The 12993-nt window shown below is 41.6% G+C and overlaps 2 gene segments (V, D, J or C); both read right to left on the bottom strand.

Moving 5' to 3' along the window:
* Window positions 1-7009: 7009 nt before the first annotated feature.
* On the bottom strand, window positions 7010-8079 carry LOC123328155. The segment is given in 2 exon segments: window positions 7010-7388; window positions 7497-8079. Coding segments are annotated over 2 exon segments (396 nt in total).
* Window positions 8080-11811: 3732 nt separating this feature from the next.
* Window positions 11812-12613, bottom strand: LOC123328144. The segment is given in 2 exon segments: window positions 11812-12299; window positions 12488-12613. Coding segments are annotated over 2 exon segments (468 nt in total).
* Between the last annotated feature and the right edge of the window lie 380 nt (window positions 12614-12993).

Raw genomic sequence — 12993 nt, 5'->3', positions numbered from 1 at the left:
GTTTGCCTGGAAAAGAAGAGGCATCTTTCTTCTGCCCTTTAATCCTGTTATCTTCACAGAGTATGAGAGCTCCCCCTGTCCCCCAACTCTATTTAAATGAGTTTCTGTTTATTTACTAATTTCCTACACCTTGGAAGCAGAAGAGTATTTGACTCCAGAAAAGAAAGGAGCTGAGGTGGTAGAAGTAAGAGGTTGCAGTGATTCAAGGAAGGGCTATGACCCAAGGAATCCAAGTGACCCCAGAAGCTAGAAAAACGCAAGGAAATGGATTCTTCCTTAAAGCCTCTAGAAGGAACCAACCAGCCAAGATCATGACTGTAACCAGCAAAATTGATTTCATACTTCTTCAACCCAGAGTTATAAGAGAATTCATTTGTTTTAACTTATCAAGTTCATATTAAACAATGAGCAAACATTTTTTGTTCGTTTTCCACAGTAGTAGGATGGCATGTAAATATTTGCAGTTGTCCGTTGGAACACTTGATGGTGAGGCAGACTTGAACATTCTGGAGAAGGCAACTAAGCTGGATAATATCTTTATTGGAGTGATTTCATTTAATTCCTTTCACTTTTTAACATTTTTGAGTTCAGCAAGCATGCTCTGTCACTCAGTCATGTCCAGCTCTTTGAGACCCCATGGACTGTTAGCCTGCCAGGCTCTTCTGTCCATGAGATTTCCCAGTATTTCCCAAGAATACTGGAATGGGTTACCATTTCCTCCTCCAGAGGATCTTCCCCACCCAGGGATCAAACCCATGTCTCCTGCATCTCCTGCATCGATAAGCAGATTCTTAACCACTGAGCCACCTGGGAAGCTGTGGTTAAATATTTATTTTAATTCTATCCTCTTATCAACTACTCTGCTGGTTCCCAGTTAGAAGCTTCTAGTGCAGAAGGAGACACAGATTGAGAAGGGAAGATAAAGACTAAAGTCCATAATCTGTAGGGCCAAAATGTATCTGTGGTTAAAACTGTACTGATGTAGGTGAGTAACATTAAGCACTGCAGATGCCCTGTGGTGGCCTCACGGTGTGACTGTGGCTGGAGGAGGGGCTGAGCCCACGGAGGGTTTGTGTAGAGGCTGCAGGTGCCTGGGGAGCACTGTGCAACACAGCACAGAAGTAAGTGCCTGAGTCTGTAGTCTGCGAAGAGGAAATGTGCAGTGAACTGTGGCGTTCTGCAGGGACTGTCGTGGCATTTAATCTTCCATCTCTCTTTGTCCCTGAAGTAATGTAAAACAGGTGGATGAGGTGGCCCCCGGGGTTCTGAAGATACCACTGCACACTGTCTGCGAAGGTGGAGAAGGTACACTGCAGAACAGAGCTGGCTCCCTCCTGGAGACTCAGGGCTGGGGGACTTTGCGCCACATCCATCCCTCTCACACCTGATGAGGAGAGAAACAGCCACAGGTGAGGGTCACAGAGCTCCTGCAAAACCCGGAAAGTACACCCACAACCCCATAAATGATAAGATAGAAAGTCTGCAGGACTTGTCAGCTCCTCTCCCTCCTTCAACAAAAGAAAAGCTGCTCATTCCTTCAGATTCCCCTGTGGGGCAGCCCCAACTCACAGCAAACCTGGGCAAACAAAAGCCCCAGTACAGTGTCCACTAGCTTTTTCATGACTCTTTGCCTTGTTGCTGGAAAATATTCACAAGATACATAGCAAACCCTGGGTGGTGAGTCTCATGACTTGTCTGGATGTTTCAGCTCCTGCAACCAATCAGCTCAGCCAACAAAACCTGCTCAGCTCACACTCTGTGACAGGAAGCCCGGTCCTTTGGTCTCAACTGAACTAAAAACAGGTTAAAGAGGGGTGAGAGTGGAGGAAAAAGGTAACATTCAATGTTTTATACATAATTTTGAACTTGTAAAATGGACGTTCATATTTTCTCCTGATATATATTAATAAATAAATCTTAGGCAATAAAAGTGGAAAAAGTCAGAAAAAGCTGGTATCTATACTTCAAAATTTTCCATCTAACCTTTTGTTTATGACTCCCTGTTTGATCCAGGGGACTTTCCTGAGAGCTATGGATAAAGATAAAGACATAGATAAAGATAATAATCAATACAAATATAGATATTTTGCATAGTGGTCAAAAATGTCTAGTGCTTGAATCAGGAATAAGACAGAGAACAGTATGAAATGGCAAAATGATAGGATACTGAAAGAGGAACTCCCCAGGTCAGTAGGTGCCCAATATGCTACTGGAGATCAGTGGAGAAATAACTCCAGAAAGAATGAAGGGATGGAGCCAAAGCAAAAACAATACCCAGCTGTGGATGTGACTGGTGATAGAAGCAAGGTCCAATGCTGTAAAGAGCAATATTGCATAGGAACCTAGAATGTCAGGTCTATGAATCAAGGCAAATTGGAAGTGGTCAAACAAGAGATGGCAAGAGTGAATGTCGACATTCTAGGAATCAGCGAACTAAAATGGACTGGAATGGGTGAATTTAACTCAGATGACCATTATATCTACTACTGTGGGCAGGAATCCCTCAGAAGAAATGGAGTAGCCATCATGGTCAACAAAAGAGTCCAAAATGCAGTACTTGGATGCAATCTCAAAAACGACAGAATGATCTCTGTTCATTTCCAAGGCAAACCATTCAGTATCACAGTAATCCAAGTCTATGCCCCAACCAGTAATGCTGAAGAAGTGGAAGTTGAATGGTTCTATGAAGACCTACAAGACCTTTTAGAACTAAATCCCCCAAAAGATGTCCTTTTCTTTACAGGGGACTGGAATGCAAAAGTAGGAAGTCAAGAAACACCTGGAGTAACAGGCAAATTTGGCCTTGGAATATGGAAGGAAGCAGGGCAAAGACTAATAGAGTTTTGCCAAGAAAATGCACTGGTCGTAGCAAACAGTCTCTTCCAACAACACAAGACTCTACACATGGACATCACCAGATGGTCAACACTGAAATCAAATTGATTATGTTTTTGCAGCCAAAGATGGAGAAGCTCTATACAGTTAACAAAAACAAGACCAGGAGCTGACTGTGGCTCAGATCATGAACTCCTTATTACCAAATTCAGACTTAAATTGAAGAAAGTAGGGAAAATCACTAGACCATTCAGGTATAACCTAAATCAAATCCCTTATGATTATACAGTGAAAGTGAGAAATAGATTTAAGGGCCTAGATCTGACAGACAGAGTGCCTGATGAACTATGGAATGAGGTTCATGACACTGTACAGGAGACAGGTATCAAGACCATCCCCATGGAAAAGAAGTGCAAAGAAGCAAAATGGCTGTCTGGGGAGGCCTTACAAATAGCTGTGAAAAGAAGAGAAGCGAAACACAAAGGAGAAAAGGAAAGATATAAGCATCTGAATGCAGAGTTCCAAAGAATAGCAAGAAGATATAAGAAAGCCTTCTTCAGTGATCAATGCAAAGAAATAGAGGAAAACAACAGAATGGGAAAGACTAAAGATCTCTTCAAGAAAATCAGAGATACCAAGGGAACATTTCATGCAAAGATGGGCTCAATAAAAGACAGAAATGGTATGGACCTAACAGAAGCAGAAGATATTAAGAAGAGGTGACAAGAATACACAGAAGAACTGTACAAAAAAGAGCTTCATGACCCAGATAATCATGATGGGGTGATCACTGACCTAGAGCCAGACATCCTGGAATGTGAAGTCAAGTGGGCCTTAGAAAGCATCACTATGAACAAAGCTAGTGGAGGTGATGGAATTCCAGTTGAGCTAATTCAAATCCTGAAAGATGATGTGGTGAAAGTGCTGCACTCAATATGCCAGCAAATTTGGAAAACTCAGCAGTGGCCACAGGACTGGAAGAGGTCAGTTTTCATTCCAATCCCAAAGAAAGGCAATGCCAAAGAATGCTCAAACTACCGCACAATTGCACTCATCTCACACGCTAGTAAAGTAATACTCAAAATTCTCCAAGCCAGGCTTCAGCAATACATGAACCATGAACTTCCTGATGTTCAAGCTGGTTTTAGAAAAGGCAGAGGAACCAGAGACCAAATTGCCAACATCCACTGGGTCATGGAAAAAGCAAGAGAGTTCCAGAAAAACATCCATTTCTGCTTTATTGACTATGCCAAAGCCTTTGACTCTGTGGATCACAATAAACTGTGGAAAATTCTTCAAGAGATGGGAATACCAGACCACTTGATTTGCCTCTTGAGAAATGTGTATGTAGGTCAGGAAGCAACAGTTAGAACTGGACATGGAACAACAGACTGGTTCCAAATAGGAAAAGGAGTACATCAAGGTTGTATATTGTCACCCTGCTTATTTAACTTATATGCAGAGAACATCATGAGAAATGCAAGAAACACAAGCTGGAATCAAGATTGCTGGGAGAGATATCAATAACCCCAGATATGCAGATGACATCACCCTTATGGCAGAAAGTGAAGAGGAACTAAAAAGCCTCTTGATGAAAGGGAAAGAGGAGAATGAAAAAGTTGGCTTAAAGCTCAACATTCAGAAAACGAAGATCATGGCATCCGGTCCCATCACTTCATGGGAAATAGATGGGGAAACAGTGGAAACAGTGTCAGACTTTATTTTTGGGGGCTCCAAAATCACTGCAGATTGTGACTGCAGCCATGAAATTAAAAGACGCTTACTCCTTGGAAGGAAAGTTATGACCAACCTAGATAGCATATTCAAAAGCAGAGACATTACTTTGCCAACAAAGGTCCGTCTAGTCAAGGCTATGGTTTTTCCTGTGGTCATGTATGGATGTGAGAGTTGGACTGTGAAGAAGGCAGAGCGCCGAATAATTGATGCTTTTGAACTGTGGTGTTGGAGAAGACTCTTGAGAGTCCCTTGGACTGCAAGGAGAGCCAACCAGTCCATTCTGAAGGAGATCAGCCCTGGGACTTCTTTGGAGGGAATGATGCTAAAGCTGAAACTCCAGTACTTTGGCCACCTCATGTGAAGAGTTGACTCATTGGAAAAGACTGATGCTGGGAGGGATTGGGGGCAGGAGGAGAAGGGGACAACAGAGGATGAGATGGCTGGATGGCATCACTGACTCGATGGACGTGAGTCTGAGTGAACTCTGGGATTTGGTGATGGACAGGGAGGCCTGGCATGCTGCGATTCATGGGGTCACAAAGAGTCGGACACGACTGAACTGATTAACTTAAAAGAATATTCATCAAAAAGCTTGCTTCTTATATGCCGATAATAATTTAGCTTTTCTTTACATAAAATTATTCTCCTCTATTATTACTAATCCCCATTTGAAAGAGCTTTTCAGGGGATGGAGCAGTAAAGAAGATACTTGCCAATGCAGGGGACGAAAGAGATGGGGGTTTGATCTCTGGGTCGGGAAGATCCCCTGGAGAAGGAAATGGCAACCAGCTCCAGTATTCTTGCTTGGAAAATCCCATGGCCAGGGGAACCTGGTGGGCTACAGTCCACAGGATGGCAAAGAGTAAGACCCGACTGAGCACTCAAAAACTCAAGATGAGTTTCGGAGGCAGGAGGTAGATGGGCCCCTGGGCTAGACAGCTGGTTTGTGTCAAGCAGTGTAAAATTCAAGCTTTGATTTCCCTACCACTCCAAGCACTGAGGGAAGAACCAATTCTACCTGTTGGAACTGTTCCTTTGACTTGCTTTTCGTTGCTTTTGTAATTATAATCATGCATAATAGGCTGCCTCAGAGAATCAGCCCCTTGGCCTGACTGCCAAGTGCTTTTTGTTTATGGCCTGTCTTCCTGTGGATGGTAGGAAAGAAGAAATTGATACATCCCCTGCTTGAGGCTTGCCATTCTAGGAGATGTTTACAAGATTAATTTTGCCTTTTTAATTTGTTTCCTTGCCTTCCCCTTCCCTGTTCTGTAAAGAACCTGGCATCCAGACCCAGACAAGATGATTATTTTGAGATATTAGTCTGCCATCTTCTTGGTCAGCCAGCTTTCCGAATAAAGTCCTTGCCCCAACACCTCGTCTCTCAGATTCATTAACCTGTCATGCTAATTAGCCTGTCAAAGGGAGCTCAGCCTCAGTAACTAAGACAATTAACAGCAGGAGCTGAGCTGTGCTAGAGTAAAAAAGTGACCACTTCTGAGGTCAAGAGGTCAAGGAAAACTGCACAGGCACAGAAAGACTCCTTGGAGCTCAAAAAGGAGGTGGCACCACCTCATAACAGATGATGCCAAGCACCCCACAAAGCTCTGTGCTAGAATCCATCTTGGTAAAAAGATGCACATGCGTCATTCAGGAGTGTCCTAAAACAGGTCTCATGTGGGAAAAGGAGAGAGATATCTGGCCAAAGATAAACACAGACCCAGAAGAACTGCCCCATAAAGATGATTTAACCACCTCTTCACTCCACTCCTCATCTTCCTCCTCATTAAGGAGGATGCCCTTGTGTCTCCTGCATTGGCAGGCAGATTCTTTACCACTGCACCACCTGGGAAGCGTATTATTGGGGACTGATGAATAAAGGAAGCCTTTTTTTGTTTCACAATATATTGTCTTTGGAAAGGTCACCCATATACATCCTTAAGTGCCAGCAGTAATTAGCTGCACCAGTCCCAAATGCTTTAGTCAAAGAGTTGAAGTCCTTTAAGGAAAGAAGCCTCTTAGGATACTAGCAAAATAGTCTGGAGATAATGCAGCTAGAAATAAGCCATTGTCCTGGGTTTTTTCATTTGCTTGAGAGATGAAATTAATATTGTAAAGCAAATTCTCTCATTTGTGTTATATCAAGTCACATGGCCAACCTCAAGCTATTATATCTCAGCCCATCACTATTCCAAATGACAGGAGGGTAAGTAACTTTCTCCAGCTTGTTGAAAATTCTACGGCCTCATTTTCCCTAGAATTCTGATTCTGGAGGACAAAAATGCCAAATTTCAGAAAACAGGAGTCTTTTCTTTGCAAAATGATAAAGAAAAAAGAAAAGACAAGAAAAAATGAAGAAAAGAAAAATCTAAGATGCCCATGGGAAACAAACATGTCCAGGATTCTGTATTGTCTGTACTGTTTGCCTTCACAAAACATGCCAACTTCCTAAATATAACAAAGACTGAGCTACAGTGTCCCAGGAGGTTTGTGTTCAGCCCCTTCTGCAGTCCCAGGCACTGTGTCACTCAGAGCACAGAAGTACTTGGCTGAGTCTTTCCAATGAGCTGGTATTTTCCTCAGGTGGAAGGACTTCTCACTACTCCTAAATTCAGCCTCAAAACCTTTGATGCCTGAAACAAGATTGTCTCCAGACACGTACTTCAGGAGAAGCTGGAGTCCTTGGTTGGGGTACTGCACGTACCAGAAGAGGTATGGTGAGAAAGGAGATGAGTAGTTGCACTTCAGCTCCAGACGGGCTCCTTCAGAGACAGCAATGTGGTCATCAGGCTGGGTCACTGACTGGGCTCCAGCTCCTGCTGAAACATCAATGCTGAATCAGTGAACTCAGCTAAAACAAAAAGTCCTATTCAACACGGAGCAATATTCCATGTGTGGACAAAGGAGTAAAATGGAGTAGCACTCACTCAGAAACAGGAGCATCTCAAGCATCAAGGTGAACACCAAGGTCATGGTGGAGCAGTGAGGCGGCAGTGAGCTCCTTTCTAACAGGTTCCCCACAAATGAGCCTGAAGACTGGCTGACTTGAACCCAGGTTTTTCTGAATAAGAATGACAAAGGATTTATATTTCTTCTTCTGATGGAGGTTGTAGGGAGGTTGTTAGGAAGAGGAGCTGTCTTAACAAAATGTCTACCTCTGGTGTCTGAGATGCTTTACATCTCACTGTGTAAAAAATGGTCAGAATATCTGTTTAAACCATAGGGGTTTTGTGAGGTTCTTCTGATCTTTTACAGAAAAGCAATTTCCAATTTAAGCAGCAGTGCCCTCCAGAGGCCAAATAGAGAACTACGGAGAAGTTCACTGTTGTCATTAACATGCCCCACCTTTTTACTGCCCTTCTGTGGTTGAATTTCAAAGCATTATGATTATGTACAAAAGAGGATTATGTTGTCAGCCTTGAACTGTATTAAATTTGGCTGTTTTAAAAAACACATAATTGTGATTTTAAAATTCCCTGTGTTACTGAATAGCACAGGGAACTATATTCAATATCCAGGGGTAAACCATAATGGAAAAGAAAATAAAAAAGAAAGTCTATATATGTATAACTGAGTCACTTTGCTCTACAGAAGAAATTAGCATAACATTGTCAATCAGCTATCCTTCAACTTTTAAGTGTTGGATACAAAGTAATTTTTAGAATGAAACATAAAATCACAATGTTACAATTTTTTATGTTTCCAGATTTAACTATGAGCCAGAAGGAAATAATCCAATATATTTCAACTGCAGAAAGAGAAGAGCCATTAATCCACATGCCTTCACTAATAAAGGCAAAATTGCTGCTGCTGCTGCTGCTAAGTCGTTTCAGTAGTGTCTGACTCTGTGTGACCCCACAGACGGCAGCCCACCAGGCTCCCCCGTCCCTGGGATTCTCCAGGCAAGAACACTGGAGTGGGTTGCCATTTTCCTTCTCCAATACATGAAAGTGAAAGTGAAGTCGCTCAGTCATGTCCGACTCTTAGCGACCCCATGGACTGCAGCCTACCAAGCTCCTCCGTCCATGGGATTTTCTTGGCAAGAGTACTGGAGTGGGGTGCCATTGCCTTCTCCAAAAAGGCAAATTTGAGACATTCTCAAATGAAGGAAAACTGAGAAAGTGGTCACCAGAAGACCTATCCTAATAATGTCTAAAGGAAGCTCTGTAAAGAGAAATAAAATTATAAAGGAAGGAGTCTTGAAACAACAAGAAGGAATAAAGAATACAATAAGCAAAAATACAGATAAATACAATAGACTTCAGTTATATTTGGTGAAAATATATTATAGCATATTATATATGTTATATAATAATGTAATATAATTATATACCTGGAAATAATTACAACACTGTCTAATGAGCCTCTAAACACACATGGAGGAAATACTAAAGAAAATTATTTTATGAATAGGGGAGAATAAATAGGTGTAAAGAGAGGCAATATTTATACACTTCATCCAAATAGGTAAAATAATATTACCAATAGACTGTGTTATGTATAATGCAATAACTGGAGCAACCATATAAAAACAGCTATACAATAAGACACATCTAAACACTATGGGAGCTTCCCTTGTGACTCAGACCGTAAAAGAATCTTCCTACAATGCGGGAGACCGATTCAGTCACTGGGTTGACAAGATGCCCTGGAGAAGGGAATGGCTGCCCACTCCAGTATTCTTGCTTGGAGAATTCCATGGTAGGCTACATCCATGAGGTGGCAAATAGTCAGACACAACTGAACAACGAACACACACACACACACACACAAAGCACTGCAGATAAATTGAAGTATAATCCTAGAAAATGTTGAATAACTCACAGAAGGTTAGAGGGAAAAGCATAGGGGACCAAAAAGAAGCACAAATGAAAAATCAAGTAAAATGGAAGGCTAAGCCCTAAAATATCAAGACATTAAAAGCAAGTGGTCTACACACAAAAACTAAGACACAGAAGTTGATCTGAACACACCAGTGACAAAACAGTTCAGACAAAAAGTGGATTAAGAAACATGACCCAGATATAACTGTCTGAAAGAAATTCATTTCAAATAAGACATATTCATCTTGAAAGTAAAGGATGGAAAAAGATGTATTATGCAAACATTAATCAAAGTATAATGGCTATATTAATATCAGATAAATTAGACAGGCTCCTGAACAAAGAAAATTACCAGAGACAGAGAAATATTATCTACTGATGAAGAGGATAATTTACGGAGAAGACATAGCAATCCTAAATGTATATGTACCAACTAACAGAGCTGAAAAATGAGTGGAACAAAAATCAGAACTAAAAAGAAAAGAGACAAATCTAGAAATATAGTTAAATACGTCAATATCCCTCTCTCAACAACTGGTAGAATAACTTGCCAGAAAATCAGCAGATGTATAGAAGAACTCAATAACACCATTAACCAGTAGGATTTAATAGTCAGCTATACAACACTCCACCCAACCAGAGCAGAATATACTTCTTTTCAAGTGTCCATGGAATATATACCAGGTAAGTCCAAATCTTGGGATCTAAAAAAATTCAACAAATCTAATGTAAAAAGCTGAAATATAAAGCGTATGTTCTCCAACCACAATGAAATAATAGTATGAATAAATAACAGAAAGATACAGGAAAATTCCCAAATATTTGGCAACTGAACAACACACTTCTTAATAATCTATGGGTCATAGAGAATGTCTCAAGGGAAATCATTGAATTTCTCATGAATTGAGTAAAAATGAAAATACAACATACCAAAATTGGGGGGACACAGCCAAAGAAGTATTGAGAGTGAAATTTTAGCACTACATGCAAATATTAAAACAGAATAAAATCTCAGATAGATTATCTAAACTTCTACTTGAAGAACCTAGACAAGGAAAAGATAAATTAATCCAAAACAAGCATAAGAAAATAATAAAGATAAAAGGAGAAATCAATGAAATTTAAAAGAGATAAACAATAGAGAAAGTCGATGAAACAAAGAGTTAGTTCTCTAAGAGAATCAGTAAAACTGACAAACTTCTAGCAAAACAGACGGGTGGAGGAGGGTGGGAAGAACAGGGACAATGTCAGCAGGCTAATAGCAATGTGGCATCCTATGTGACTGGTTAAGGATGAACATTTGCCTTTCTCCAGTTGGCCCTGGGCTTCCCTCATAGCTTAGTTGGTAAAGAATCCACCTGCAATGCAGGAGACCCCGGTTCAATTCCTGGGTAGGGAAGATCCACTGGAGAAGGAATAGGCTACCCAGTATTCTTGGGCTTCCCTTGTGGCTCAGCTGGTAAAGAATCCCCCTGCAATGCGGGAGACCTGGGTTTGATCCCTGTGTTGGAAAGATCCCCTGGAGAATTGAAAAGCTACCCACTCCAGTATTCTGGCCTGGAGAATTCCATGGACCGTATAGTCCATGGGGTCACAAAGAGTTGGACACGACTGAGAGACTTTCACTAACTAACTTACACTAACAGTTGGTCCTGAGTTGAATGAACTTCCGAAGTATTATGCTAAGTAAAATAAACAATGCAAAAATGCCATGGATTGTATGATTCCATTTGCATGAAATACATAAAGTAAGTAAATCCACGGTCAGAAAGCAGGTTGGTGGCTTCCAGGGACATGTGCATGGGGAGCATGGGGAGCATGGGGATTGACTGTTTCACGGGTGTGTGGTTTCCTTTTGGGGTGATGACAAGGTTTCAAATCTAGATAGAGGTAGTGATTGTGCCATGTTGTGAATATACTAGATGCACACTTAGTTGTTCATTTAAAAGAGTGAACTGTGTGAATGTTACTTAATCTCAACAAAACTACAGTTTTTTAACTTTTCATTTTACATTAGAGAAAAGCTGATTAACAATGTTGTGTTAGTTTCAGGTGAACATCAAAGTGATTCCGCTACACACATACATGTGTCTGTTCTTTTTCAAATTCTTTCCCATTTAGATTGTAAAACTATTATTTAAATTGAAGCTGATGAAAATCTAATGATCAAAGAATTCACAATATAATTTTATATCATTTTATCAGATTTTTAAAAAATTAATTAATTTATTTTAATTGGAGGATAGTTACTTTACAATATTGTGATGGTTTTTGCCATACATCAACACGAATCGGCCACAGGTATACCTGTGTCCCCACCATCCTGAACACCCCTCCCACCTCCCCTGCCACCCTATCCCTCCAGGTTGTCCCAGAGCATGGGCTTTGGGTGCCTGCTTCATGCATGGAACTTGCACTGGTCATCTATTTTACCTATGGTAATGCACATGTTTCAATGCTATTCTCTCAAATCATCCTACCCTTGCTAATTGCCTCTATCTGGAAGGAAAGTAGAAAACCCCTTAATGGAAAAAGTTTCCTCAGCGCCAAGACAGGACGTGGTTAGAGCCCCATCTGCAGTTTGAGTCCTGGGAACAGGTTCCCTCTGTGCACTGTGCCTCACAGCACAGAGGTAGGTGGTCGAGTCACTGTGCTGAGAAGCTGCAATGTATAAAGCACTGTGTCTTGATGATTTATCCAACGAGACTGTAATTCTTCCACTGGCTTGCTCTTTCTGATTCGCCTGAACTGACAGTAGAGGTGTGAGCCCTTTCCCGGGATCCTGCCGGAACCACTGAAGGAAGAACAGAGCGCTGTCAGTGTAACGGCAGTTGAGAACCACGCTGTCTGCCTCTCGCACGTTCAGAGCTTCAGGACTCTGACTCACGTCCTGTTTACTGCTCACCCCTGTTCAGAAAGAGAAAACAGAGACAGGCTGGTTAGTAGCGGATTATTCTTTGGAAACTAATTTTAAATTTACTTTTTTGCTCTCCACAGGAACTCCCAGAAACCATGCAGGTACAACTCCCAGACTTTCTGTCTTCCCTGGGGAGGAATATCCGGGAGTTGCCCATTTCCAAATCCCTCTAACTCACAGTCTAGTTGTAACCAAAGGATGAGCAGGCTCAGGGATTTGTCCATTCCTTCTGTTATGAGAACTGAATTCTTGTGTCTGTAAAATGTTCAAGGACTCACAGGATAAAAGATCTACTTTGCTGCCTCTTGTGTTCAAAACTTTCTACAGGAAACACAGTGTCAGCCCAGCCAATCAGAGCAAGTCACACAGGCATGGAGGAGGCCGGTGCCAGAAGTCCATCTGCCAAGAGTGGGAGGTTGCAATGGAAACACCATCATCTCAGGACCAAGCCCAGCCTTGCCAGAGAAATGCTTATCTCTTTCCCTCCTCCTAGGGAAAACAATTCTTAACATAGCAGATGTGTAGAATGTGGCTAAGTATGTACCTAGAGGGGCTTCTCTGATGGCTCAAACAGTAAAGAATCTGCCTGCAATGCAGGAGACGGAAGTTCGATCCCTGGGTGGGGAATATCCCCTGGAGAAAGGAATGACAACCCACTCCAGTATTCTTGCCTGGAAAATTCCA

Source organism: Bubalus bubalis, chromosome 11, assembly GCF_019923935.1.
Source record: "Bubalus bubalis isolate 160015118507 breed Murrah chromosome 11, NDDB_SH_1, whole genome shotgun sequence".
Lineage (NCBI taxonomy): Eukaryota > Metazoa > Chordata > Mammalia > Artiodactyla > Bovidae > Bubalus > Bubalus bubalis.
Note: the sequence above shows the minus strand (reverse complement) of the source record. Positions and strands in the feature narration are given on the sequence as shown.